At 40.1% G+C, this 27,738-nt stretch overlaps 1 protein-coding gene across 1 annotated transcript in view; it reads right to left on the bottom strand.

The window, feature by feature from the left end:
* Positions 1-4,030: 4,030 nt before the first annotated feature.
* Positions 4,031-27,738, bottom strand: part of antxr1a (ANTXR cell adhesion molecule 1a) — an 80,289-nt gene continuing 56,581 nt past the window's right edge. Inside the window, exons 15-18 of the mRNA XM_066714433.1 lie at positions 26,761-26,856; positions 25,681-25,848; positions 23,818-23,898; positions 4,031-8,587 (exon numbers count right to left, since the gene is read on the bottom strand). Coding sequence (XP_066570530.1) covers positions 8,159-8,587; positions 23,818-23,898; positions 25,681-25,848; positions 26,761-26,856 — 774 coding nt within the window. The 3' untranslated portion in view covers positions 4,031-8,158. The remainder of the gene's footprint in view (positions 8,588-23,817; positions 23,899-25,680; positions 25,849-26,760; positions 26,857-27,738) is intronic.

The raw sequence follows: 27,738 nt of genomic DNA, 5'->3' as shown, positions 1-27,738 counted from the left end.
GGTGAGCAAAATATTCTGATATTGCAAGAGACTAGCAGGTGTAAGATGTTGTGTTTTTGCGACAGCATCCACAAGTGACAGCATCCAAGCATTTAGAGTAATACCCAACAGCACGGTAAGTGTCACCATGAATTTGGGTAAGAACAGCAGACATGAACCCATGGGACTCAGACACTAAAAGATGAAAAGGACGGGAGTGGTCGGGTAGGCCTAGGCATGGTGCGGACATTAGAGCGCGTTTTAAAGCCAAAAAGGCCTGATAACCTTCTGGGGACCATTAGATGGGGTCAGAGGCAGACAATTTGGTTGCATAGATGAGATTGCGCAGGGGCTGTGTCAGGGCAGCATAGTCCATGAGCCATGGGCGGCAGTACCCGGCCACACCCAAAACAGATATCATCTGCTGTTTAGTCACTGGTTTTGGCATATTCTGGATGGCCTGAATTCTATCTCTAGAGATGGAGCGACCCTCAGTGGGGAGTTCATGATCAAGGTACCGAGCAGAGGATTGACAGAGTTGGGCCTTAGCTCGAGAGACCTTGTGGCCTTTCTCAGCTAAGAAAAGGAGGAGGCTGAGTGTATCAGTCTCACAGGCAGGTTTAGAGGGGGAGCACAACAAAAGGTCATCAACATATTGAACCAAAGTGCTGCCCTGCAGAGGAAAAAAGGCCTCCAGGTTGCGAGACATTTCATGGGAAAAGATGGCAGGGGCCTCAGTATACCCCTGTGGCAACACAGTCCAAGTCCATCGTTTGCCACGAAAAGTGAAAGCAAACCAAAACTGAGAATCAGGGTGCACAGGGATACTGAGAAACGCGTTGGCCAAATCAATAACACTGAAACACATGTAATTCGGTGGAACCTGAGAAAGGATGGTCACAACACTGGGCACAACACAGACCCAGGCATAAACTGCAGAATTGACTAACCAAAGATCTTGTACAAATCGATATTCACCATTGGGTTTTCTGGCAAAATAGGGATGTTACAAGGGGAGTCAGGGCAAGGGATGATGGCACCTTGAGAGACAAGACCTTGAAAAACAGCAGTGATACCCTCCTCAGCGGCCTTACTGAGGGGGTATTGGGCCTTATAAGGCCTGTGAGTGGATTTAGGGTGTATGACATCAGGGGCAGCACCATGTAGGTGGCCTATGTCGGTCTTACTTTGGGCCCACAACGAAGAGGGGACTTGAGAGAGTCAGAGAGCCAGTCAGGGTCTGGGACAGTAGGAAGCTGGGGAAAAACAGCACATAAGGGGGAGTGTATTGAAAAACCTTGAAGAACTTTGTAATTAGTTTTTGACAACAAATCCCATCACATAATGTTTACGGGGTAGGAAGAGGAATAAATAAAATGATGTGTGGTCTGGAAAGTGTTACATAGAACTAGAAGGGGCTCTGTGAGTTTCTCAAACATGGGAATGCCTGATGTACCCACAGTGCGGATGGCGTCTGTGGAAGGTGTGAGGGCTAAATCAGAGCGACGCAGGACAGAGAGGGAGGCACCAGTGTCCAATAAAAAAGGAAGAGTCTTTTTGTTGATTGAGAGGTTGATATAGGGGATGTCAGAGGGGCTGTCAGAAACCTGGAGCATAATGTCATGTAGGCAAGTAGCGCAATCAGGGTCTGCACAGTCAGTGTAAATGAGTTCACAAGGAAAAGAACAACATGTTGGGCAGTCAGCACGAGCACAACCAGCGCAGTCCAGGGGGTCAGCATGATGAAAATGGTTTAGGTCTCTTCTGCCAAACAGCGGTCATATCAGGACATGGGCTTGGGCAGGCCCATTCAGCTGACTGCGCGTGGCGTCAGTAGGGGTGTCCCTGTGGGACACATGGGCAGGGGGTCCATGCCAGGAGGGGGAATCTTTTCTGTCCTGGCTCTGGCCTCCAGGACAGTAGGCCTCATTCATCCAGAGTGTACCATAGCTTACTGGTCAGGTAAGCTCAGTATGTTATCTGTGTAGGCTGAGTTCTCCCTCGGATGCTATAGCTCTGCAGTTTGTGCTGACCACTTGGAGTGGGACCAGATGGCTTGGCTGGTTTGGACACGCGTGTTTCAGAGGACTCTTGTGTGTGTTAGTTTTAGGGTAAAATATGGACAATGTAAATTCCTCCCAGTTTTACCATGAGGATAGGGAGGCCTTCATGATGAATATGTTTCTCAAATTGTATATGAAACATTTATTCATTTATAGTTACATTTGTTCTTATTACCAATTCTCCACCCAGGTACATCCTTTTTCAATGGTACCATAATAATGATTCATTATCATATCCAACACTGAAATGCCAAGGTCTAGATACCAATTCACACAGCCATTCTTGCTCCATTGTTCCCATCCCTTAGAATACTTCCCACCTCAGGTCTAGGAGGCAGGGACCCCATTGGTCTTGTTTGCATTGATCATGATAATCTTCATGAATTGATCACTCAGATTAGTTTCTTGATCATGTAAATCCTTAACCAGATACACCTCTACCTTGAAATAATGCGCTCTGCAAAAATGGTTTTGAAACAACTGGTTGATGTATAGGAAACAGAGGGTGTTGATAAGAGGAGTTCTAACTGGAGTGAGGTTCTTAGTGGAGTTCTACAGGGGTCAGTATTAGGGCCTGTGCTTTTTCTAATCTATATTAATGTCAAAGTTGTGGGCCGACACCTGGCAGATGAAATTTAATGTGGACAAGTGCAAGGTAATACATGCAGGTAACAAAAATGTCCACTATAATTACACTATGGGAGGAATAGATGGAACTAGATGAAGTAACACATGAGAAAGACCTAGGAGTCTACGTGGACTCCTCACTTTCTCCAGCCAAACAATGTGGGGAAGCAATAAAAAAGGCAAACAGGATGTTAGGGTATATTGTCAAAAGTGTAGAATTTAAAACAAGGGCAGTAATATTCAGACTGTACAATGCACTAGTTAGAGCTCATCTGGATACTGTGGACAGTTCTGGGCTCCACACTTCAAGAAAGATATCGCTGCTCTAGAGGCAGTTCAGAGGAGAGAAACCAGACTTATTCCAGGTCTGAAGGGAAAGTCCTACTGAGAGACTGAGGGACCTGAACCTTTTCACCCTGGAACAGAGGAGACTACGTGGGGACTTGATTCAAGTCTTCAAAATCATGAAAGGCAATGACCACATCAAACCAGAGGAGCTTTTCCAAATCAGCAGGGACACACGGACCCAGGGACAGAAATGGAAATTGGGCTTCAAGACATTCAAGGACATTCAAGGATTACTTAATATACAGTATAACATAGTTGGCTAAGTGACAAAGTGGTGTATGATCCTATTTGCTACAATACCAAAATGCTATTTTTCCAGGAATTGGTAAGGATGTGTAATTAAAAGCATTTTCTGATATTTTATGTGAATTTTGCATTTTCCTAAGCACTACACACAACAAACGATTGATGTCTGATGAAACCTAGCCCACATGGTTGCATTTAGCAATGTTTAGTACCTGTGTTGTTAATACACTATGTTGTAAGTAAACTTATACAATTATTGTAATTAAAGAAAAGAGGTACAATTTAACCATTGTAGAACAAATATATTTACTCCATACACCATTTTAGTTCTAACATAATTTATTTACTGATATTATGCCATTTCACCTGTAACGCGATAAGATTTTTTGGCTCCTGAGGACCGCATTATATTGAGGTAGTGGTGTACTTCTATTGTACCATATAACCCTTGATGAAAGGGTTTCACACAGCTAGAGAGAGTATTGGCCATTTATATTCTATTTCTGCCAGTACCAAAACATTCCCAACTGAAATTAACACTGTTTTTCTTCTGAAGACCACTAATGCATTCTTTCAACAAGCCAAACGGGAAAGGAGAGACTAATAATAATGACACAACATAAAAAGGCAATAGAGCCTACTGAATTAATGGCACAGAGAGTCCACATAAGTATGCATTTGTCTATCTGTTGTCCATATGAACCCCTTTGCCAACTCCCACACCCTCACAAAATTGCGCCAACCAAAAAGAAATACCCAACACTGGATCAATAAAACACAGTCCAAGGTTTACTTTTACAGTCTTTTTATATAAAGCAAATGGTTACAAAGGGAAAGTGAGGGGCGTACTATATGTGTGAATATAGTACAGAAACAAGTTCAGCTTGGCTTACACAGCTCTTCCCATGGGCCAGGCAGCCTGTAACAGCACTGTGCTTTTCTCTGAAATACAGCTCAACCCACCACTCACGAGAAACACAAAGAACCACTGTCCAGTCCCTGAAATCTGCAAGCTGCTTTATGACAAGTGATTGTTTTCTTTCCCCTATTTTTTCTTCCATTATTTGAAGAATACCATTAGGTTAAATAGGAGCCTACCCGTGACTTTTTCACTGTTTCATAAAGCACTGTCTTGGTGGGTTATGATGAAGTAGATTGTGTGCATACACTCTGTTCTGTAGATCTCTTATGATACAGACTGTACAGTTTGAGAAACTAAGCCATCTAATCTATTTGTTCTGTTTTGTTTAATTTTCTCTGAACCATAAAGATTAAAAGCAATGGGAGATCAAATGATTGGCATTAATTCCCTAACAATAAAAGTCTTATTGTATTATTGGTTCAAATTAATAAATATTAGTAGAAATATATAGATTATTTACACCTGTAGACCATTCTCACCTTCTCATTATACCTTTGTTTGTATGTATAGTAATATTGCTTCCCTTGTGATGTTGTGTATAGGCATGTTGATATTTGTTAAACTATGTAAGTTACTTTGGATACTGGCATTTCTTAAACAAAATAATAGTATGAACCTACAATCTGCATTATGGAAGAGGTCACTTAGAACTCCAATGCCAGTCTCAGGAGATTAGGCTTTTGAGCTCCACTGATGTGGTATTTTGGTCTCTGCTCAACACCCTGGAGATATCAACAGATAATCTGGCACAGTGCATATTGACCATGGTATAACTGTACAGGGCCCTTACTCTCAGGTTGAAGGTTGGTCTGCAGGGTGTAAATCATTGTATGAAGACTCCTATGTTTATTGTAAGCAATTGTGCATTCTGTTGTGAAGTGTGAGGTAGGTAGAGGCATCTTAGAGCCACCAACTGTGATCCTGCATAGCTACAGATTTTTCAATTCTGTGAAACTGGTTAGTAAAAGCATTATTGTGCACAAAGTTAAAATGAAAGAAAATAGCAGGGTTTGACTACTTTGCCTATAAAAGTTGCACTATACCATAACTGGGCAAAACTAAGCCATTGTTATCTGATCCAGGCTAGCAGAGATAAGAGATTAAAATGTCCTAAAAAGAGTATTTTTCCATAGCACCCCTCCACTCCCCCTTCCTTACAGTCTCCTCTTTAAAATAGATGTAACAAAATCTTGATTACATAAAGAGGTGTTTGCACTTTAGTTCTTATCTAGTTTCTGCTTCCTGCACATCTAATTTTATGTTTTCTGTTCAAATCTGACCCGGGACTATCATCTTCTTAAAATTAGAAGTTTTTTGTTGTCATGTTATACCTGCTGACTATTGGTAAAGCATTATGAGTTTTCATATAAAAGAGGATTAGAAAGCTGCATTTGGTTGAATAATCACTTGTATAGCAAGAACAAAACACCACTTACTACTGAATATACATGAACTTAGAAATCATTTAAATAAAGTAAGTCATTATAATGTATGTGTTACATGGACTGTCTGTTTTATATTTTGTGGGGCACATGCAAGAAGAACATCTGATTTATTTCTGTGTGATCCTTCTTAGAAATATGTATTATTTATTATTGGATCTATTTGTTGTAAACCTGCATTGTTCCACACATAGATCACACATTTTATGAACTCCAATGCATATGTGTCCCCATTGATAATGCTGCTTTAGTCATTGGTTTTCTATCCCTAAAAGTTGCAGAAATGTTCAATTTTCTTTGAAATCGGGGTGAAAATCCTGTTTTCACACCAGGTTAGGACAGGGTCAGACAAATTGAGGGCACATTATAAGATGGTGCTAGAGCGAGAGGGATTTCTCTCTTTGTAGGGATTGTAGGCTGTGTAAACCAAGCTTTCGTCACCATCTCCCAGACAGCTGTACTGTACATTTCTATCTTGTTTTTTGAAATCATGACATGAGAAAGTGATGAAAAACAATCACAAGGACAACAAAAAGACATGTGTTATTAAACAAGCACAGCTTGATACAATAATAAAATGCCATGAGATACCACTGGCTTTACAATAAGTTATGACACTTAAGACAATGAAAATGACAAACCCCTTCCATATTGAACCCAACAGACTGGAATGCTTTCCATTAAACACCTGGTAAGCGAGCAGTAAAATATATACAACTATGAACCCAACATATTGGATCATACCAACACCTGACTATTATTATGTTTCTGTAATTGATGAGTTAACATGGGGTGCTTCCAAACACATAGTTATTTGAAACACAAAATAACAGAATACTGCCACGGCTCCTCTGGATTGATCATGATTTGATTTGATTCCATTCAACAAACTGATCAGATATTGAAAGAAAAAGTAAAAGATGATAAAATTATATATATATATATATATATATATATATACATACACACATACACAGCCGAAAGAAACATTCTGAGTTCCATGGAAGCTTTACACAGATGTATTTTTCTGTGGAGAAAAAAAAAGGGTTTGCAATTCTTTTAAACCCTCACCATCTACTCTCTGAAAAATATATCATAAAGTATGCTATTGATGCAGGCAACATTTCTGTCCAACCTGCTTTACCTCACAGTCAATGACAATGTGCAACTGAAAGGTTCAAATGTGTTTTGCAGTCTTGGCACACTCTACCAATACTGTGTGTCCTGACAGTCTCGTTGACATTCCTACTTTTCAAACGTTTTGTTGTTGTTTTGTCATTTATTTATTTTACTTCCCCTGTACTTCTCACAGATATATTACTTTTTCAATTCATGGATCAATTTGAATAGATTTTTCTCTCGGTTAGAAAATTACAAGGGGAAGTAGATCAGTGTTGCACACTTCCTGAGTGCACATCGTTTCACCTGCGGGACTTTTTGTGCAATGTACAATCCTGATTCCCTGAACTCCACATGGACTTACCTCCTTTAAACTCAGTCTGTATTGGAGAACAACTGGCACAACTGATGCTGGAACTGGAGGTTAAAATCATTGGAGATTATAAACAGAAGGTACCTCTTCATTTTAGTCTACAAATATAAGTGTTTTTTTTTAAGGTCATCTGCTGCACCAACAACTTGCTTTATCAAAACATTAAGTTTCTAAACACCAACAAACTTGCCCTTCCTCACTGATCTTTTGTAGAGATCTAGTACATCCTCATACCAAACTGAATTATAATGCCCTTAAATATAAAAATATTCTGAGAATCTAAGTAAAGCAATGCAGTTGCCATCTATGATTTTTTAATTAATTAATTCATTAATTAACTTAATTATTATGATGGTTGCATTTCTGACATACCAGTCTTTGAAAAGCAACAAGACCATCACTAGACATTAAAGCATACTAAGGTAAAAAAAAACAATGAAACAAATGGGTCCTTCCTGGCATCGTAGTGAAAGCCCCCTTTGGTTGTGGTTGTTGACAATCATTCTCACTTGCAGGGCTGTCCAGAGGTAGCAAGACCCACAGCTTGAGTGTATACAGAGGCACAGAGACGTGAGGAGCTGAGGTGACTTGTTGCTTCATGGTGGCAGCAAAACCTGCTGGTGAAAGAGAAGGACTGTAGGGCTGGCAGCGGCCAGCGGTGTCTGTGTGTTTGTGATGCTGCTTTGGAGAGCAGGACACTGCTTCACGAATGACATCCGGTCACACTTCATTCATGCAAAACTGAAGGGCTTTGGCCACTGGTTGGTTTGGTCCCATTGATTATTAGAAAAAAATATATAATATGTAAAATACGCTGGATTTTTTTTTCCTTTTTTTTTTTTTTGTTAAAAGGTGTAGGGTTTTCCGTTATAATGTGTTAGCGTCTATAGAACAGGCAGCAAGTGGCCTTGCTAATAGTGGTTTGGTAGAAAGGGTGAAGAAAGCAGTCAGATATGGGCTTTCCTGTCATCACGTCGTTTCCACTGGACAGTTCTGGCAAAGCAGAGTTCCTTCACCTTGCGCTGAAAGTGCTGACCCCCTAGAGGGATGGGCGGGGTGGGGGACGAGCTGGAGGAGGCACTCTACATGGGGGCGGGGCTTGGGGGGGAGGGGGCAGGGATCCAGTGGGGGAAGGGGGGAATTGGGGTGGCGGGGATGGTGGAGCCGGGGGAGGAGGCAGGATCAGGGAGGTGGGGGGAAGGGCACGGGTTGGAGGAGGGGTGTAAGGAGGAGGGGTGATTGAGGGAGATGACGGCGTTGAGGAGTTGCTAGGCAGGGGGGGGAGGGTGGAGGTGGGGGAGGGAGTGGGGGAGATGGAAGGGCTGTGAGGCGGGGGAGGTAGCAAGCCCTGAGGTGGAGGGGGGCTGCAGCCTCTGGGAGGGGTGTAAATGGGGGTGGAGTGGTGGTTGTAGATGGGGTACCGAGGTGGTGAGCTTGTTTTCACTCGGGTGAAGTTGATGCATCGGCCCTGCAAGTAAACAGAAAGTGTCATGAGTGTAGGCAGAAGAATTATATCCAGTATACTTTGTTTAGTCTAAAAATATATTCATACAATGAAACTGGCAGGTATGTCTTTATTTATTTTATGACATTACTGATGGAAACAATGTACTGATGGTACAAATGGAAACCTATTTGATTTCCAAGCACTGTGTTCCAAAAAGCAGCTCTGTGACCATCAGTTCAATTTCATATTAAGTCTCACTGAATCAAAACACTAAGGCTGTGAGGTTTGATAAAACTTTAAACTGTAAAAGGATGGAATATGCAGAAAAAACTTCAACAAAACACCTGCAATGTACATTGATCTTTTCCTGTTTGAAGGTCTGATTCAATTGAAATAGCCCAGAGCAGTGCAAGTGACATAGTGAGCAGAGTCTGCTGAAGAAGTGCCCACAGATGGAGTGGAAGTGGGACTTCTCAGGGCAATGGATCTGGGCAGGAATCAGTTGTTACAAAAGCCATGTACATGCCTGTCTCTGCAGCCTGTTTTAGTTAGTTCACCAAAGTTGATATTCAACATAGAAAAAAAACAGTAAAATAATATTTAGTCTGGGATAACACATTTTTCTTATGATACAAAGTCTCTTTCAAAGCTGCAGGAAATCTTTTTTTTTTCAGTTTACAGGACTAGATATTTAGAAACAATAAAATATAATATCAATCTAAGCAAACTAACAAGAAATTAAAATGGTCTAGGACTACATATGTGGATAACAACTACAGCAAAATGTAGACACAGTTGGTAGTAGAACTAATCAAGTAAGATTTCCAAGATATCAAAACAAAGCTAGCCTGCATGATGGAATACGATTTAAGCACTGTTATATTTTGGGGGAGTCGGTGCTGAATTTGCAAAAGTGCAAATGCATTCTTGGTAGCCATGTCTGTTACTGCTTGGCCAAGTGACAGACCAGCTGGAGGCGATGTTTCAATGCAAACCCAGCCTGAGAGGAACTTCAGCTGGGGTGAAACCAGGACACTGTCCCAGCCTGTCTGTGAGAGGCTGTGCAGTTTAACAGTGTGACAGACACCGATGTTTGTATTGCTGCAGTGTGCACAGTGCTCAAATATGCTGTGTTAGTGCCAGAGAAATGGGGTTCTATCTCTCCATCTCATCCTCACATGTGGGATATTTTGTAGTGAGAGAGGAAATGCCTCAGGTGTTGCTACTGAAAGCTGCACACTCAGCTATTGTGACTGTATCTGCAAAGACATGAGGGGAGGCAATCATATTTTAAGTGCATGGGGATATATATATATATATATATATATATAAAGACATAGTCAGCTGGACTATACTCCTGAAAATCAGCCAGCTGCAGAAAAGAGTCTATCACAGGAACTTATTAAACTGTATTGTTGTGCCAGATGTCCTCATGAAAACTCTTGAGTTGCATTTAGGAACTTAAAGAGAGAGCAGTGATATTTAATCCATGTTTTTGTTTCTTTGTGTCTCTGTATGTCTTCCTTTCAGCTGCGATATGTCCCTGTTAATTGTTAATCAGTGTGGTTCTGATATGATTCCTTTATTTAAAGCAGAAGAGATGTAGGCAGCTAATACACACACAGGCGTACACCAAAACCGGCACACCCAATCGCTTCATGGAGAGGACTAATGCGGCTTTCATGCGGCAAACTGAGGAAACCTTGGTCAACTCAAGCCTATAGAACTCAGGCAGTGCTCTGCCACTTGTGTGCCACCCTGTGGGGAATCCTGGTCACAGTTGGCTGGGTAACACTTTATATTATGGTGGTGTTTATAAACACACACAGAAAGCTTATAAATGTATTATATGTATTTTTGTATCACTTTTGAATACTAAGTATATTAATAACAGCTTATAAACATTACTAACATACTAACAAGTGCCTTATTAACACGTCATATGGACAAATGGATTTTGATTAGTAATGTATTCATAGTGTGTTCTATAATGCAGTATTTATAATTTATTAATGCCTATTTGCACTTGCATTAGTTAATTTATTAACACTTACATACACCTTTATTAGTATTTTGTAACTTAGTAATGATGTCCTTTCATTGCATTTTTATGAAATTAATATCCAGATCCTGGCACACCTAATAGATGCACAAAACCACAGGACCACTAGTCAGTGGGTACATCATAATATGTCACATTTCACAGCACTTTAGCTTTTTTGTCACTTTATAAACTCATTTTCTTAGCACAGGCCGAATTACACAAAACATACATATTTTACAGTAAGAGAAGATCAAATACACAATAACTTCTGTGCTGATGAGTGCAACTTTAACTACTGATGTACACCAATCAGCCATAACATTATGACCACCTGCCTAATATTGTGTAGGTCCCACTTTTGCCGCCAAAACAGCCCTGACCCATCGAGGCATGGACTCCACTAGACCTCTGAAGGTGTGCTGTGGTATCTGGCACCAAGACGTTAGCAGCAGATCCTTTAAGTCCTGTAAATTGCGAGGTGGGGCCTGCATGGATCGGACTTGTTTGTCCAGCACATCCCACAGATGCTCGATTGGATTGAGATCTGAGGAATTTGGAGGTCAAGTCAACACCTTGAACTCGTGATTCATCAGACCAGGCCACCTTCTTCCATTGATCCGTGGTCCAGTTCTGATGCTCACGTGCCCATTGTAGGCGCTTTCGGCAGTGGACAGGGGTCAGCATGGGCACCCTGACTGGTCTGCGGCTACGCAGCCCCATACGCAACAAACTGCGATGCACTGTGTGTTCTGACACCTTTCTATCAGAACCAGCATTCTCTTTTTCAGCAATTTGAGCTACAGTAGCTCGTCTGTTGGATCGGACCACACGGGCCAGCCTTCGCTCCCCACGTGCATCAGTGAGCCTTGACCACCCATGACCCTGTCGCCGGTTCACCGCTTTTCCTTCCATGGACCACTTTTGATAAGTACTGACCACTGCAGACCGGGAACAACCCACAAGAGCTGCAGTTTTGCAGATGCTCTGACCCTCTAGCCCTCACAATTTGGCCCTTGTCAAAGTCGCTCAAATCCTTACGCTGCCCATTTTTCCTGCTTCTTACACATCAACTTTGAGGACAAAAAGTTTACTTGCTGTGTAAAATATCCCACCCACTGACAGGTGCCATGATAATGAGATTATCAGTGTTATTCACTTTACCTGTCAGTGGTCATAATGTTATGGCTGATCGGTGTATATATATAGTAACAGCTCACCAAAGGACTTCCTCTCAGCATGCCACATCATAAAATAGCCCCCCCCCCCCCCCATACACAAACGCAGGGGTATTTTCACTGAAAGAGTTAATATGTACAGCAATTAAACAAAACCTTGCTGTCAAAAAGAAAGCACATAAAAAAACAAGGTTTGTAATACAAATGCATAAAAAAGTGCAATAAACCATACTAATATCATTTCATTAATGTGAATTGATTTTTTATTAAGATAATTTATTAAAAGGTTTCCCATCCCTCAGATATGGTTATGAAAGATTTATTTTAAAAAGTTTTTGATAGAGTTTAAAGTCATAATCTGTTGATCATAATCATAATCTCTCTACATTGGTGTCATGTGTTCTGTTTGTTAATATTTCCTTCTTGCCTTCCTTAAAATAAATGATTTAGAAATACCAGTTGTTATTCCTAGCAAAAATGTGAAAACAACTGACATAATTAGTAATTCCAAGAAATAGTTTTTGGCATAAAATGGTGCTTTTAAAAACAACTTTACTATTGGCATTACTTTTTCTGTTAAAGCTTTAAAGCTGTAAACAGTTGTTTTTAAGTAATCTACATCATCTGTCTAATACATTCTATCTGTTCTATTAAAAAAGACAGAATGTTCTCAGAATACATTCTGTTCTATTAATTAGAACAGGCCCGGCTACAGGATTAACTCAGCAAGGGGGCACCAGAAATGACTAAGGGGGCACAAATATTTTCGGCGATAACACAGGATGTATAATAATCGATAGTACAATTACACACAATGTTTTTCAAAACGTCAATGCATGACATTTGTTACAATTAAAAAATGCGTTGACAGATACCGCTCCCGCCGGCCAAGAGCCAGAGGGGGGTGCACACAGAAAACGTTTGGGCAAATGTGTGAGATTTTAGGGACAATGCATGAGAGCGTGAGGAGCCTCAAAGCTATTTGCAGCCGCACACAGTTATCCTGCAACAAGAATACAGGCTACTGCACCGCTTTACAACATGGACAATGAATAACCGGTTAGAAAAAATGCAAGTTATTACAACACAGCTGCATGCACAATAACCATCTAGGGATACAAAATTGATGTAGCCTCGTGGCACCAGGCTTGAGTTGTTTTTTTTTTCTTTCTTTGTTATTACCACAATTATGATTAATATCTTCTTTGTTATGTGTGTCAAAGGGAGGTTGGTTAAAAAAAACAAAAAAGAAAATGTCAAAAAAGTATTGTAGTTTTGTTATAAATAGCCATCAATGTGTCAGTGTTAGTGCTAACCTTGCATTGGATTCCTTACAGCACTTGCCACCCAACTTGCAGCCATCAAACACCCCATTGACATCTTTAGAAAAATGACTGAGTCATACATGACACAGTAAGGAACAAATCAATAGATGTATATACTTCAAAATAAAGGTGAATGAAAGGCACTGTCAGGGCTGAACTGAGTTTATTTAATTTAGAAAAAAGGCAATGTTTCCTGGAACTATATAAGAAAGAACATAAGAGAATTTACAAACGAGAGGAGGCCATTCAACCCATCGTGCTCGTTTGGTGTCCATTAATAACGGAGTGACCCAAGGATCCTATCCAGTCTGATATTAAATGTTCCCAAATTTTCAGCTTCAACCACATCGCTGGGGAGATTGTTACAGATTGTGACGCCTCTCTGTGTAAAGAAGTGTCTCCTGTTTTCCGTCTTGAATTTCTTGAAGCCCAATTTCCATTTGTGTCCTCGGGTCTGTGTGTCCCTGCTGATCTGGAAAAGCTCCTCTGGTTTGATGTGGTTGATGCCTTTCATGATTTTGAAGACTTGAATCAAGTCCCCATGTAGTCTCCTCTGTTCCAGGGTGAAAAGGTTCAGGTCCCTCAGTCTCTCAGTAGGACATTCCCTTCAGACCTAGAATAAGTTTGGTTGCTCTCCTCTGAACTGCCTCTAGAGCAGCGATATCTTTCTTGAAGTGTGGAGCCCAGAACTGTACACAGTATTCCAGTAAATCAGGAGACACTTCTTCACACAGAGAGGTGTCACAATCTGGAACAAACTCCCCAGCGATGTGGTTGAAGCTGAAAATTTGGGAACATTTATTATCAGACTGGATAGGATCCAGAATTTTTTTAACATGCAACTGCAGTTGTAGATCATATGCTTTCACATGATCTACAACTGCAGTTGCATGTTAATAAAATTCTAATAGATTAGTAAGACATGATCTACCTCGTCTAAACCCGTGTTGACTATCTCCAAGAATATGGTTTTCAGTAAGATGCTCCTTTATTTTCTGTCTAATCATGTTTTTATATTATGTGATTTAGTGCAGTAAGGAAAATAGACTGAATGTTCTCAAGCACTGTTCACAATCCTTCCAAGGGGAGTTATATCCCAAACGGGTCAAGGGTTAAGGGAGATGTACGCTGAAGTGCTGTGTTTCAGTTTGACTAATAAAAACCCAAATCCTAGAAGTGAAATACACATGCAACAGTAATTCCAATAAAGGGACGAATTAACACAATAACTTCTGGTGTAAGGCCTCAAGGATCACATCAGTAGGGGGTAGAAAGTTGGGAGTAGGTAATAGAGAGTCTAAGGTAGGGGGGGTCTCTTCGGATACATTGACAGAGCCTATATTCCAACCCTGAAGGAAATTGTTGACTGGAAAGCTGTTGCAAATTACAGGCAATTCTGACTGACTTCCTTTTCACTCATTAATAGTGACCACATGTCCTGAAACCCCCTTCTCAGCCAAGTATTCTGTAATTAATCTGCATTGTTGGATATAGTGATTCTGATTTCCAGACACACTAGGATGTGTGCCAAGTAACTATCTCCCCAGAAACAGAGAACCATTCAGAACACAAGAGGTAGCATAGAAAAAGCTTTAACAGAAGTTAAAACTGTCTGATAGGGTGATAGGGTTTAAGAATAATAGTTAGGTAGGAGTTGGTAATTCACAGTTGCATGGTTCACCTAGTTGTTTTTGCATCAAAAAAGTACTAGTAATAATATTATTTGTAGTAGTGGCAGTAGAGTGTTTTTTTCCAACCAAATGAAACAGAATGGTCTTAAGTGCCAGTAGAACTTGCAGGGTTCCATTCTCAAATGGCCATGCTTTAAACATGACAAGCATTCCGGTATGGTACTGTGCCAATAAACACAAGCTACAGATCCCAGTGAGGGACAAAAGATACACATAAAATCAACCCCTGGGGTTGTAGGGGAGCAAGCCTGCATGTAAATTTATCCAGCTTCCGAAAAGTTATATCTGATTTGTTCCAGAGAAATATTATTACACCTGGCTGGTTTACAGAGCCTTGAGGAATGTTAAGTAAAGCAGATACAATAAATAAGTAACCAGAATGAGATGAACAGTACTGCTGTCTGCGAGTTTACTGATTACAAGGGTGAAACACTGTTGTCCTAGAGGGCCTTTGAATCATTAGCACCTTAAGGACTGGAAATTGTTGTTAAAGTGATCTGCTTGATACAAGCTTAATTTGGTAATTCAGGTGGAAAGGAAACCTGAAGACACTGTTAGCGCTTTTCCACCAACAAGGAGCCGGTGCTGGAGCCGAGCCAGTGCTCGGCCTGGGATCCAGCTGATCTTTTTGGGAACCTTCCCGCTTTTCCACCGGTTTTGGAACCGAACGCTGACGTCACTGGTGTGGGCGTTCCCAAGCGCGGAGTAGAAGAGAAACACAGCAGTAATAATCAGCACCGAGGACCGCGACTTTAAACCCTATTATACATCACAATCAAACTCATTGTGAAAAGCAAAACAAAAAACGCGAGATCACATGTAGACAAGCAGAAACGAAAATACAACTATACGAATACGCTAACTCATCCTTTTATTTGTATTGATTATTATTGATGCATTAAGGGATTTACACCGATTCACTATTTCAGACACTTTTACTGTATTGAATAAAATACAAGATAGAGTTAATATGCATTCGTCACCGCGCACACAGTTCATTATGAATATACTTTGTATGAGTGGATAGATTTTCATTCATTCTGTGGCATATTTTTACTTTTATTCTTATTTAAAAAACAATGACTATAGGCTAGCCTATTGATTGTGGATGGGGGTGTTTGCGGTGCAGTCGCGGGCAGATCAATAACCTGTCGGATGATCTCAGGTGATATTAATGGTTTGATGGGAAATTGTGCTTATTGATGAAGTCTGGGATGATGGTCCCAAATCACTGTTACATTGTCCCTGTTGCCAGACACGAAGCAATGCTCTTGTGTGTTGAAAGTCACCCTGGATAAGAGCGTCTGCTAACAAATACACAATAATAATAATAATCCATTGTCAGCACTGCTGGCATGTGAGCACAAAGCGCATCACTGTGTATTTGATCTTCTCTTACTGTACAATACGTATGTTTTGTGTAATTCGCCCTGTGCTAAGAACATGAATGTATTCATACATTACTGATCATGCGCAAACCAACCCGGGACACATGACGCTGGATTCAGAGTAACACCGGACCAGTTTATGACCATTTCATTAACAAACAACATTTCTGTTCAATCTATATCGTCGCATTAACTCTCATCATCATAATATCGTCACGGAAGCTGCGCTCAGTCGTCTCTCATCGCTGCCATTTGCCAACTCCTAACTAGTCATTGACCTGTGAGGCCATATTGTCACTGTAGTGTCTCTGACAGACCGCAGTTCGCTGCTCATTTCGCTCATTTTTTATCAAAACTCTCCTCACTGCTCGCGTCTCTGCTGGCATTGTAAACATGGCGGCTGCGCTCCGGCCAATCACTTTTGGTGGAGATGACTTAACCCCGCCCCCCGGCTCCTGACGTCACTGGTTCTTAGGTTCCAGACCAGCAAGTTTTTGGTGCCAGAAAAAGCGGCTCCGTGCGGCCGGGAGCCAGTTCTTTTGCGGTGGAAAAGCAAAAAATGGTTCCAAATTAGGCACCAGGTCCGAACTAGCACCGGCTCCTTGTCGGTGGAAAAGCGCTGTGTGTGCTTTCATGCCATCCTGACCTATTGAAACCAAACAGTGGACCTTCACTTTTTTTTTTTTTTTTTTACAGGTCACACTAAAATCAGTAGTTCCTAAAGACTTGTTGATCAATGAATGAAGTCCAGTCACTTTTTCAAATTAGGGGATTGTGGTCCTTGAAGGGCTGATGTTCCCCATTACTGAATTTACCAAAATACCTGCACAGTTGTTCCTAATATCTTTATAAATGTATGGTTTATGGATGAGCTTTAGAACATACTGGATTGGGGCTCTTCAAGACTAGGGTTGGAAACCCCTGTTCTAGAGAATAGGCACTGCACAACTTTTTTAATCAATGGCACTTCAATGATACAATCCCATTGACCCATGGGACATACAGGACATACAACCATGTACGGGGTGGGGACATAGCCTCATAACTCTATATAGTTCTTTATGTTGTTGCTGCAATAACTAACGAGTTAAGCAGCTTTGAAAGAGAGGGAATACAGATGTTAGAAGCTCTCATTACTTGGAGACCTGTTTCTTTTCCCTCCATATTAACTAACATTAATAATCTGTTACACTTTAGATTATCAATAGCAAAGCCTGTGTGGTACTAAAGCCTATGTAATTTTACTGAAAAATGCAGAAATGGAACCTTTGATTAGCAGACAATCCATTAAGAAAGAACAAATATTTGTGTTTAATTGAAATGATTTGCCTGCAAAATTACACAACCCCTCTAAGAGTCTGTAGGGAGATAATCAAATCACAGGATGCTGAATCCAAGAAATGCACATGCTTCATCCAAACAGATGAGATCAATTGTTTGCAGAGCTGTGTGGCGGTGATGCAATCCACTTGTTTTTGTGCAGGCTCTCTGGTGTGATGTCAGTGGAAGAAGTGGAGTGAATGAATGTGCAGTGACCGAGGTTTGTGAAGCCTCCACTTTATTATATCTGTTTAAACTACCTTGTGGGATCTGTTGTTACTCTGAACAGTAAATCAGGAGACACTGATCAGGAGATGCCTCCAAAACGTCACGTCATTAATCTAAAAGGCTGCCTTAATCTTCCTCACAGCCCTTCACTTCTCCTCTCTGTTTCAGGGTGTAATTTTTGTCCATCTTACTGTATGACTCCAGTATGACTCTGCGTAGCTGACGATGTTTCATGCTGTTGGGGGAAAGTCATGCTCCCTTTCAACAGACTTAGTACACAGCAATGTTTTGCTAAGAATACATTCTTATTGGAAAAATGTTATGTTTTGCATGAAGACCTGCATGGGGTCGTCCAGTAAACTCCACAGATGTTTAGGTAAATTGTTGCTTGCTTTCCAGAAGAAGTGCTAATAGATTATTTTGATAATAGCCGAGTAAGTTGCTGCTGCGTTGCACTGGTAAGAAAGTGTGGCAGGTTGAAGGGTCAGGTCACGGTTTTTGGACAGAGAGAAAAGGTAAGTTTCTTGATCCAAGAGAGAAATGTTAGATTTGTTAAGTCCATTGAACTGATTTATTTAGCTCTAAGAAGCATATCTATATAAATACTAAAAGATTGGATTTATATATTTATCTATATTTAACCCCAGAGGTCATTTCCAAGGGAATTGAGGCCCGAAGCTTCATTCTTAAAGTCATATGTTCTTTCATATTATCCTATTTAAATTTGTTTTGCTTGGAAGATTATTCCCATGGAAAAGTATTCTCAGTGCTAAGGGAGGTGAAGCAAAGTTTTGCTAGTCCTCTGCAAGCCCTGATTGCCCAAGTTAATTTGATTGCAATACAGTGGGTCAATATCCAAATCAAGAAGAAACGACAGCAGTCAGAGAATCAAAGAGTCAGCTACTAGGAAGTAGCGAAAAACAAGCTTGTGTGATGGGATGTCTGAGGTACCTTTAGCCCTTTAATCTGAAGAGCAGCTGTTGGGACATGTATCATTATAGAACCTGGCGGAGCAAAGCCTGGCCAAGAAAGACAAATGGCATTCTTGGTCCTGTTGGAATAACCTAATGCCAATCCCACAGGAAGATCAAAGCGAATGCAAACTCCTGCTCTTCCATTCAGGGCTGGACTCCCCTAGAGACCCCGCATTACCGGCCTTCGCACAGACCTCCAATATGGAAATCGAGTGTGGCAGCAATAGGGGCCAGATACAGCTCATCAATCGGGGAGGGGGTTTGATTTCACTCTGCCACTTGAGCAAGCAAGAAAGAAAATAATCTAGGTATAGAATTGTGGAAATACATATTGCAGCCTTTTGGTTTAACAAAAGGATTAAAGCTTGTTAGCTTGTGCTATCTAAGGTGACAAATTTTACATGAAGCACCAAGGGGAAATATAGTTGAATCTTGTTCTTCTGTTAGGTCATATCATGTTGTGGACATTTTTAAACCTTGGTTGCTGACCATGCTTAGATATTCTGTGCATTGTTTCAATGCAAATCTAACCTTTCACCATTTTTGTATCTATATAATCTACACGTTACACAAGCAATGGAGCTTCAGAACTCATTATAGTGAAAGCTAACCCAACTCCTCCTCTGCCTTTTGTTTCTTTCCCCCTCTAGGACTGCAGATCTACATTGTGTAAAATAGGATCAAGTGACACAAACAGACCAAAATACGTAAGTAACCACAGTTCCAGAACAACATAGCTAAGCTCTTGAGTTATGAAACGCTTATGTTCTTCACAGTTGGGTGAGTCACGGCTGAAGCCTGGTTTGGAGATTGTATTATTTATTACATTATGACTGTATAACCTCCAATTTCACACTCACTACCAGAAACAATTAATTTCAAAGTGCTTTTCTTGTGGTGTTTGAGTTGTCTCCTCTCTCCCGCTCTTCTCCCTCTCCCTCTCCTTCTCCTTCCTTGTTTTCCCTCCTCATATTCTCTCTCCTTGCCTGCTTTTGTCTTCCTCTGTGTCCCAAATCGTCACAGCTACCCTTTCAATCTCCTCTCACTTACTGCTTTCTGCATCTTTTCACTGCATCACTTCTTCACTCTCCTCTTCTTCTCTTTGCTCTGCCTTTCAGCCTTTGCTTCTCTGCTTCTGCCTCGCCCCCCCACTTCCTTTCCCTCATTCCCTCTTTGTCATGTTCTTAGTTTCCATGGTATTCATCCCACATTAAAGACATTCCCCAAGCAGATACATAGCGTAGGACCCTCAGGCACATCCTTGGTAAACTGTGCTTAATTAATCCAGGACAGTGAACTTTCATGTGGCCAGCAACCAATTACCTGCTGCTTCCAGAGTTCCTTAGATCTGCAAAGCCAAGATAATTACAAGCCTTTGCAGGGAAGAGAACTGTGCTGATCTGTGTTGAATCTGGCATTGGGAAGGCATGGCCAAACGCAAGCATTGATATTCAATTTCTGCATGAACCTCAGGGACTAGTTGATGACATAATCTGCAGTTTCCAGTGATTTCATTTCTGACACTTGCACTGAGACTTGAGCCAAAATCTCAGTTGGCACATTGTTGTTCTTAATCTCCACAAAGCCGGAGGAGGTGAGGTCTTGTAGGAAGTTTTTCACTGCTACCCACGATTTAATGCATAGAGCTTTGCTAGTGAGCTGGTGTGCTGCTAATTTGCTTCCCCCTTTTACACTTCTAAAAGAATAGCTTTGATAAGTAGTTTCAGAAGTAATTTTTTTTACTGGAACGTAATGGCAAAAACACACTGAATAAGAGCCAGAATAAAGCATCTCGGTAGAATGCATATAACAGAACACGTGAGAAAGAAGAAAAAGAAACACAGGACCACACTTTTAATAAAATATGTTATATAACATTCCATTTCAAGAGTAATATTAATTTGAATAGAGATTGAAGCTCTATTTTATTTTCCTATTTCTTGCATCCCCCCCAGAAATATATCGAATTACACAGAAGGTGGGTTAAATGGTAGATGCTGTTTTCTACTTTATTAGTTATTTATTTATTTCAAACTAGCTATGAAAATAGCTACGTGTTTGGTTCTCTCCTTTCTTCATCTGCCACACAGAACTAGTACTGAAGCAAGTGTATATCCAATTAGTTTCAAACCCCCAAAAGATTTACCTAGACCAAGGTTATACAAATCTGAAAAATACTTTAATAATAACCTCCCCCCTACCCAGCTGTCAACAAGACTTCCCCCAAACCCCCAGGACATTCCCCCAGTAGAGGATGTTAATGCAGACAGACCCTGGTTCTGTCCAGTTGCTGTAATAGAGAAAGAGTCTAATTGACTGCTTCTAATGACTTCAGCAGACTGAGTAAATTCCTGGAGGCAGGCACCGCATACAGGCAGCCCTGCAGCTCTCCAGTCTGAATGCCAGCTCACCGCATGCCTTCCCATAAGCCCTCTCTCTCTGCTTTGTGTGCACCCGTTATTACAAACAGCTGTGCCTTTACCATGATTTTCAGTACATCCAAGCTCCCCCCCAACACACGCACGCACGCACGCACGCACACACACACACACACACACATGCACAAGCACACACACACACACACACACACACACACACACACACACATACACACATACACATATCACAAGACTAATTTAATGCCAGAGACTAGGGGAGTGGGTGCTACCACTGTTGAGGAAAAAGGGAGAGGTGCTGTCATTTGAATAGATCTAAAAGGAATGCCAGTCTTTGTCCACTCTGCTCTCTACTGTCCACACGTTAACAGGGACAAAACATGACTCTCATGCCTATAGAGTGGGATAATGAAAATATAATATTTTTTTTAATTTTGTTTAGCATCAAGCCAGTCCGGGGACACAAGCTTTTTGTTTTCTTGCCCAAACCCAAACCTTTGTCATCTCCAGACGATGACAGTGAGCTTGGCTGCAGAACGGTGGTCTTCCTTAATTTGAAAAAGCTTTCTGTTTCAGAGGTTGCATAATGGTAGTCCTTTTTATAGCACTTTTTTTGCCCCTGTGACTCCTGGTACTTTGCACCACAAACACTTTTAGAGTTCAGCCATTAGCTTACCGTAAAACTTCAATTAAATGCCCCCGGTGTTTATTCCAAATAACTGCAAGAAGCCCCGGCGTCAATTGGAGACCGGCGTTTGTATTAACATGACATCATGGACTCATGCAGGGTAAGAAGAGCCTGGAAACATTGCTTCGATGTATGAGTAGGCTAATAGGCCAGGCTTTTATTTATTTGTATTTTAAATTATTATTATTTTTTAATAATTTGCTTTCCAAAGATGCAAACAAATCACATTCAATGTATGGTGAAATATACACTGGATTCAAGATACCAATAATTCTGTTAGCAATCTATAATTCCACATACTGTGAACTCTTGATAAATAAACAAAAAGCACTTCAACAAAACTGTGGAAATACGCTTTAAACCAAACCATCAACATTATACTTAATTAATGCATAATTTATGTCGCAATTGACAGTTCAATCACTACAATTAACATCAATACAAATATACAGATATATATATATATATATATATATATATATATATATATATATATATATATATATATATATACATATAGCTGTATATCTGTATTGCTGTTAATTGCATTGCATATTGCATATGAGAAATATGTTAATAAAAACACACGTGATGGTGTATATATAGGGTATATATATTTACTGAAAACAAGAAAGATGCAGATTCAAATGTGTGAATACATCTTTAGAAACTGTATCGATTTCCCTTTTCTTTGTTAATAAAACATTGTCAAGTATTGTCGGCATTTATTAGAGACCAGCTTTTGTTTACATTATTATGCAAATCAACCCAGCAACTATTGGAGACCGGCGGCTATTTGAGACCCAGTGAGTATTGGAAGTTTTATGGTATATACTTTTTAATTTAATTGTATTTTGTTCCTTAAAGTCTTGGGCATTCAACTCAAAATAAAAAATAGTTTAAAAAATAATGGGCTTAGAAATGTATATGTTTACTGATTTCCCTGTGTGTTAGACATCAGGTGATTCCAAAAAGTAGAAATTTGTATTTGAATTAAAGTAGAGTTGAGCATTTTATAAGGCGACATCCTCTTTCTTTCCCGCCAGATTAATCATTCTCTTTCATTGCTTTCCACAGTGCTGATTAATTAAAACATATGCAGCTGTTCTTTAGTTTTAAGTATTATTTACTGTCATTATTTACCCTGCTAGTAAACCCCCTTTAAACAGTGGATTATACATTAATATAATATTAATATTATAATGCTTTATAACAGTTATATCAGTTAATACATAGTGTATACAATGTTAATATATGTCTAATAACATCTATGATTGAACATTGGAACCCCAGTTTTGTTGTCTGATAACTACAACAACTCACCTTTTGGGTGTTCTCACTTTTAATTTATAATTCTATATAAGAACATTCATAATGTGTGAATAAGTTTTGTTATTCATCATCTGATAATATTATACAGATTAGAATGTATGTAACCTTGCAGTGATTCCCTCTGGAAGATTTAAAACTGAGTGTTTCAGCAGAAAGATTAGACCTGCAAGTTGAAAGGAGACACACAGGCCTAGTGGCAGAGGGTTTGGGTAATGAGGTAATATGAACCCTAAAGTCTACAGCTGGGATTTGAGGGGAGATGACACCCTGCAGGTGTCCTCAGCCGTCCATTCCTGCAGTGCCTTTCCAAGAGGAAGTGGCTTTGCATTCCTGAATGGCAAATGTATTGGCCAGGAGTGCATTGTGACCACAAATGGATCTGATTTCCTTAAGCTTCAGAACGGCACACACCACTGGGCTCTTACAGTGGTGGAATGAAGCAGAGTAATGACAGTCATTATGAAGTTTCTCCATCTGCCTTTATTGGACTGTCTGTCTGTGTTTCAATCGCCAAGAATGGGAACAGACGTCTCTGCACAATTCTCACCCTTTTATTAGAAAACAAACTAGAAAAGAACATTTTAATGGGGAATTTGAAGCTGACAGAAGATTCCTGGGAAGAACCCTGGAACTGAGAAAGTGTAGCATATGAATTGGACTCATGTAAAGTTGGGTAAAAGTTGCTCTTACCTTGTCACCAGGCTGGGGTCTCATCACTGACACACGGTCGTAGCCTTTCCTTAGCAGAACCCACAGGGCATCCAGCTTGCCCTGCAGAAACGAAACACCACTGATCAGTGACCATTTTCGATGTGGAATCTCTGTCTCTCTGCATAAGAACTCAGAAGGCTTCTCAGTTGTGTCATAAAAAAGCAGTCTCTTAGGAACCTCAAAGCCCAAGGTCATTAACCTGATTAGGACTTGAGTGCGAAGTAGTTTAAGGTTGGTGATTCTGAATAGAGTGGAGCCAAAAAACTGTGAGCCCTTTGAATGTAATACAATGTCTTCTACTTTATTTTTACTTGCTTCCTGGCCTACATGGAGGCCATTGACATGCTGGGAATGATTAGTTTGGATGGCTTCAGGTTATTTCCTTATATTTGGTTGTAAATCCACTAAACATTAGAAGAATCAGGAATGTCAAAAGACACAAATGAGGCTTCAATGGGACTGTACTGTAGAATCATTAAATTAAAAAAACTATTAAATGCAAAACCTGATTGGTTAAATAATAATAATAATAATAATAATAATAATAATAATAATAATAATAATAATACTCCAGTGCTCGATAGCATAAAGAAATGAGTAAGAGCGAGAAAAAAACACCAGAGGGAAAATAATCTGTTTTTCTTTGAAAACCGCTAGCTCTGCAGCTTCAGTCTTTCCCAAGGTCATTTCAGTTCATGTCTGGTTCCTATTATCAATCCTCCAGCTGATCTTTATTTATGAAACAATAGATTAACTCGCTGTTTGCCCAGACAAGGGGCAGGCACTTTTTAGGAAGTTACTTTTTAGGGAAGATGATCCCATGATCAGCTCTGGCAGATGCAGGACACTGGGGGGCGTTATACCCACTGATCGTCGCTTCATAGTGGACTGACCGACTCTGTTAACTTTGCCCAACTCATTAATTCATTTTACATTTCCCCCTTCTGTACTTTCAAGGCGTTACTAAACAAGTACACAAACAAGCCCATAAATCACCATTATGCTTTAAAATGCTTAACCCTATAGTTTGAAATAGATTCCACACTTGAACTTTGAAAGAAACTCTGAGAAAAACACTTTCCTGCAATTAGGAATCTGATCTTTCTTGTCAAACTGTTAACCGACTCGGCTCTACACTATGGCTTCTGCGCTTCACACGGGAGAGATGTAGGCAGTGAACATACACACTCTCATCCTCCAAAGTGTGCGCTGCCAAGCCACCTGCTATCTTTCTACACAGTGAGTCAACAGTGCAAGAAACTGGTTTAGCTCTCACTGCAGACTTACAGATGGTCATGGGCCAGCTCAGGCACACCCAACATTGGCACCACTTCCATTCATAGTCTGCTGTGACATGATCCACATTGGAATAGCAATGTCTGGACTATAAGGCTTAAACTACACTCTGAGCATAGGCTTTTAAAGGTTCCTATTTTACTCTATATTCCAGCCCCACCCACCCTAGAGAAATATACATGTCTACCTGGAGGAAACAAAGCAGTAGAGACTGAGAACTGGCAGCAACTTCATATAGTTGGTATATCAGACAAGATGCGCACATTCCTCAGTTGCATAACATTGTTTATAATGTGCTTTAAAGAAGAATCAGTTTTGTGTTCAGAAGATATAAATAACCCATGGACTGGAGAGCAGAAGAACCATTAAAGTTCTGTCTCCTAGTCACTCTCTCTATATTTGTTATGGATGGGTTTAAGTGTGGTTCGGTAAAAAAGTAGATTTGTATTGATGTAATGAAGACTTTTGTATGGTTAAGGTTGGAGAATGGATTTGACTGGGGTCTCATGATCAGAGTGAAGTTTAAAGACTGGACAGGTACACTACCTTAATGGGAGAGTACCACTTCCGGGGCCCGGGGGGCTTGCGCATGCCATTGTTGAGGGTGCGAGCAGGGGACAGCTCAAACTCCTGCTCGGGCATCTTCACCCGGGCGTTCTTGGCCTTCTCCAGCTTGGCGCCCTCCTCTGTGGAGCCCTTCTCACCCCAGCGGACCTGCAAACAACAGCCCCACTCCTGTTACATCTCCTCTGAACCACAAGAATGGCCTGAACTACACCTCAATATTAGGGGAAATTATGATCAGCCTGCAGATGTCCATTATATTATTCCACCTTCTTCAGATCATTCTTATATGTGTTGGTCGTTCAGTTTTCCTTGTGAATTTTGCAAAGCTCTGTTTAGAAAATATACTGCCATTATAGGTTATAGCTTTATATACCTCAAAGACATTTGGGTATATGCATGTTTAACTTTTACACTTTTACCTTTTAATGACACAAATTGATATATTCTTATGATTCTATGCATACAGTTTCTGACATAGATTCAAATTTGCAACCTTTGGGTAACTGTTTGCTTGGAACCAAGAAGTTGCTTGTAATAAGCCTCTACTAGGTCTTTTGGGTAACACTTCAAAATATGGTTACATGACTATGCATTTATAAATGTTTTATAAGCTATTAATAAACCATGAATAACGGCTTATAAATGCATTTATTAACTATTTCCAATGAGAAAACGGGTGAATGTGTGACTTTTCGTTCACATAAAGTCAGAAAAAAACATGAATCCAATGAACATGTATTTATACTGAAGTAATACGAAAATGACTACAAAAGATTTAGAAGTGAATAGTTTTTCGAGATTTACGATTATACTGTAAAATACTGTAAAACACGGTGTAATAAACCTATTTATACATTCCTTTATAAATACATTCATAATGCTTTTATAAGCAGTTATTCATGGTTTATTAATAGCTTATAAAACATTTATAAATGCATATTCATGTAACTGTATTTTGAAGTGTTACCGTCTTTTGTTTATGGGTGGTATTGTGTGTTAAGATGTGTGTGTATTCAGCTTGTAGTCCTGGAGGGTTTTAATAAGCTGAGGGCTACTCACTTCCATTCTCTTGATGCCCCCCACTCCTCGGCCTCCGTAATATGAGGCATCCACTGTGGGCCACTTCTTCTTTGGAGCCCCATCCTCCTCCTCATCCTGAAATCACATATACCACCATTGACCATCTACTGGGACACTGAGGATCTCATTTCATTAATAAGATCAGTGGTATTAAACCCAGTGTTGTGGCCAACTCTTAGATAATCTAAAATCTTCCCAGGTCACCCTTGCAAAACAGATCCTAATGTGTGTGAGACATTCTCCTTCACATGTTCCTATACATTCTCCCTCACACACCCAGAAGGAATATATGGAAAACAGATCTGAAACGTTGTTGCTAATATTTCCAAATGGGCTAGGTCACAATATATTAATATGTCATGAATTTTAATTTAAATATATTTCAGGAAACACTGGTATACACCTGTACACACATATATATATCCATTATTTGTCTAGCCCTCCTTTTTAAATATTGCAATACATTTATAAAATATACTTTCAGGATATGTTTATGTATGTTCCTTTTTTGAGTGCTTCCTTTTACAATGTATCCATCTTAGGTTTTTGATTCCAAGACACACACACGCACACACACTTTTTCTCTTAAAAATTTAGTTTATACCCCAATTTGAAATCATAGATAATTCTAGCACTCCTTCCAGAGGGATGAAACAAAGTATGCAAATCAGACAAAGGCATTGCTAAAGTCTGATGACCCCCTAGCTGATTTAAATAGCACGGCATTGATTTGAGGCCAGCTTAATCTAGGGTGGTGGCTTTTGATCGAGGGTGCTGCCAAGTCTCCTATGAATTCAATCAAATTACGGCAGCAAATAAAATTACAATCAGAATCAATGCCCTAATGCTAACATGGAAAAGCTCTCTCCACAGACACTGTGTTTCTGCTGGTGGAATGAAGCAACACTTTTTTCTTTAAATATCTATACAAGAATGTAACGTGTTGTAAGATGCCAA

This window comes from Amia ocellicauda, chromosome 9, assembly GCF_036373705.1.
Source record: "Amia ocellicauda isolate fAmiCal2 chromosome 9, fAmiCal2.hap1, whole genome shotgun sequence".
Taxonomy (NCBI): Eukaryota; Metazoa; Chordata; class Actinopteri; order Amiiformes; family Amiidae; genus Amia; species Amia ocellicauda.
The sequence above is the reverse complement of the archived record's forward strand: the minus strand, read 5'-3'. Positions and strand labels throughout refer to the sequence as shown.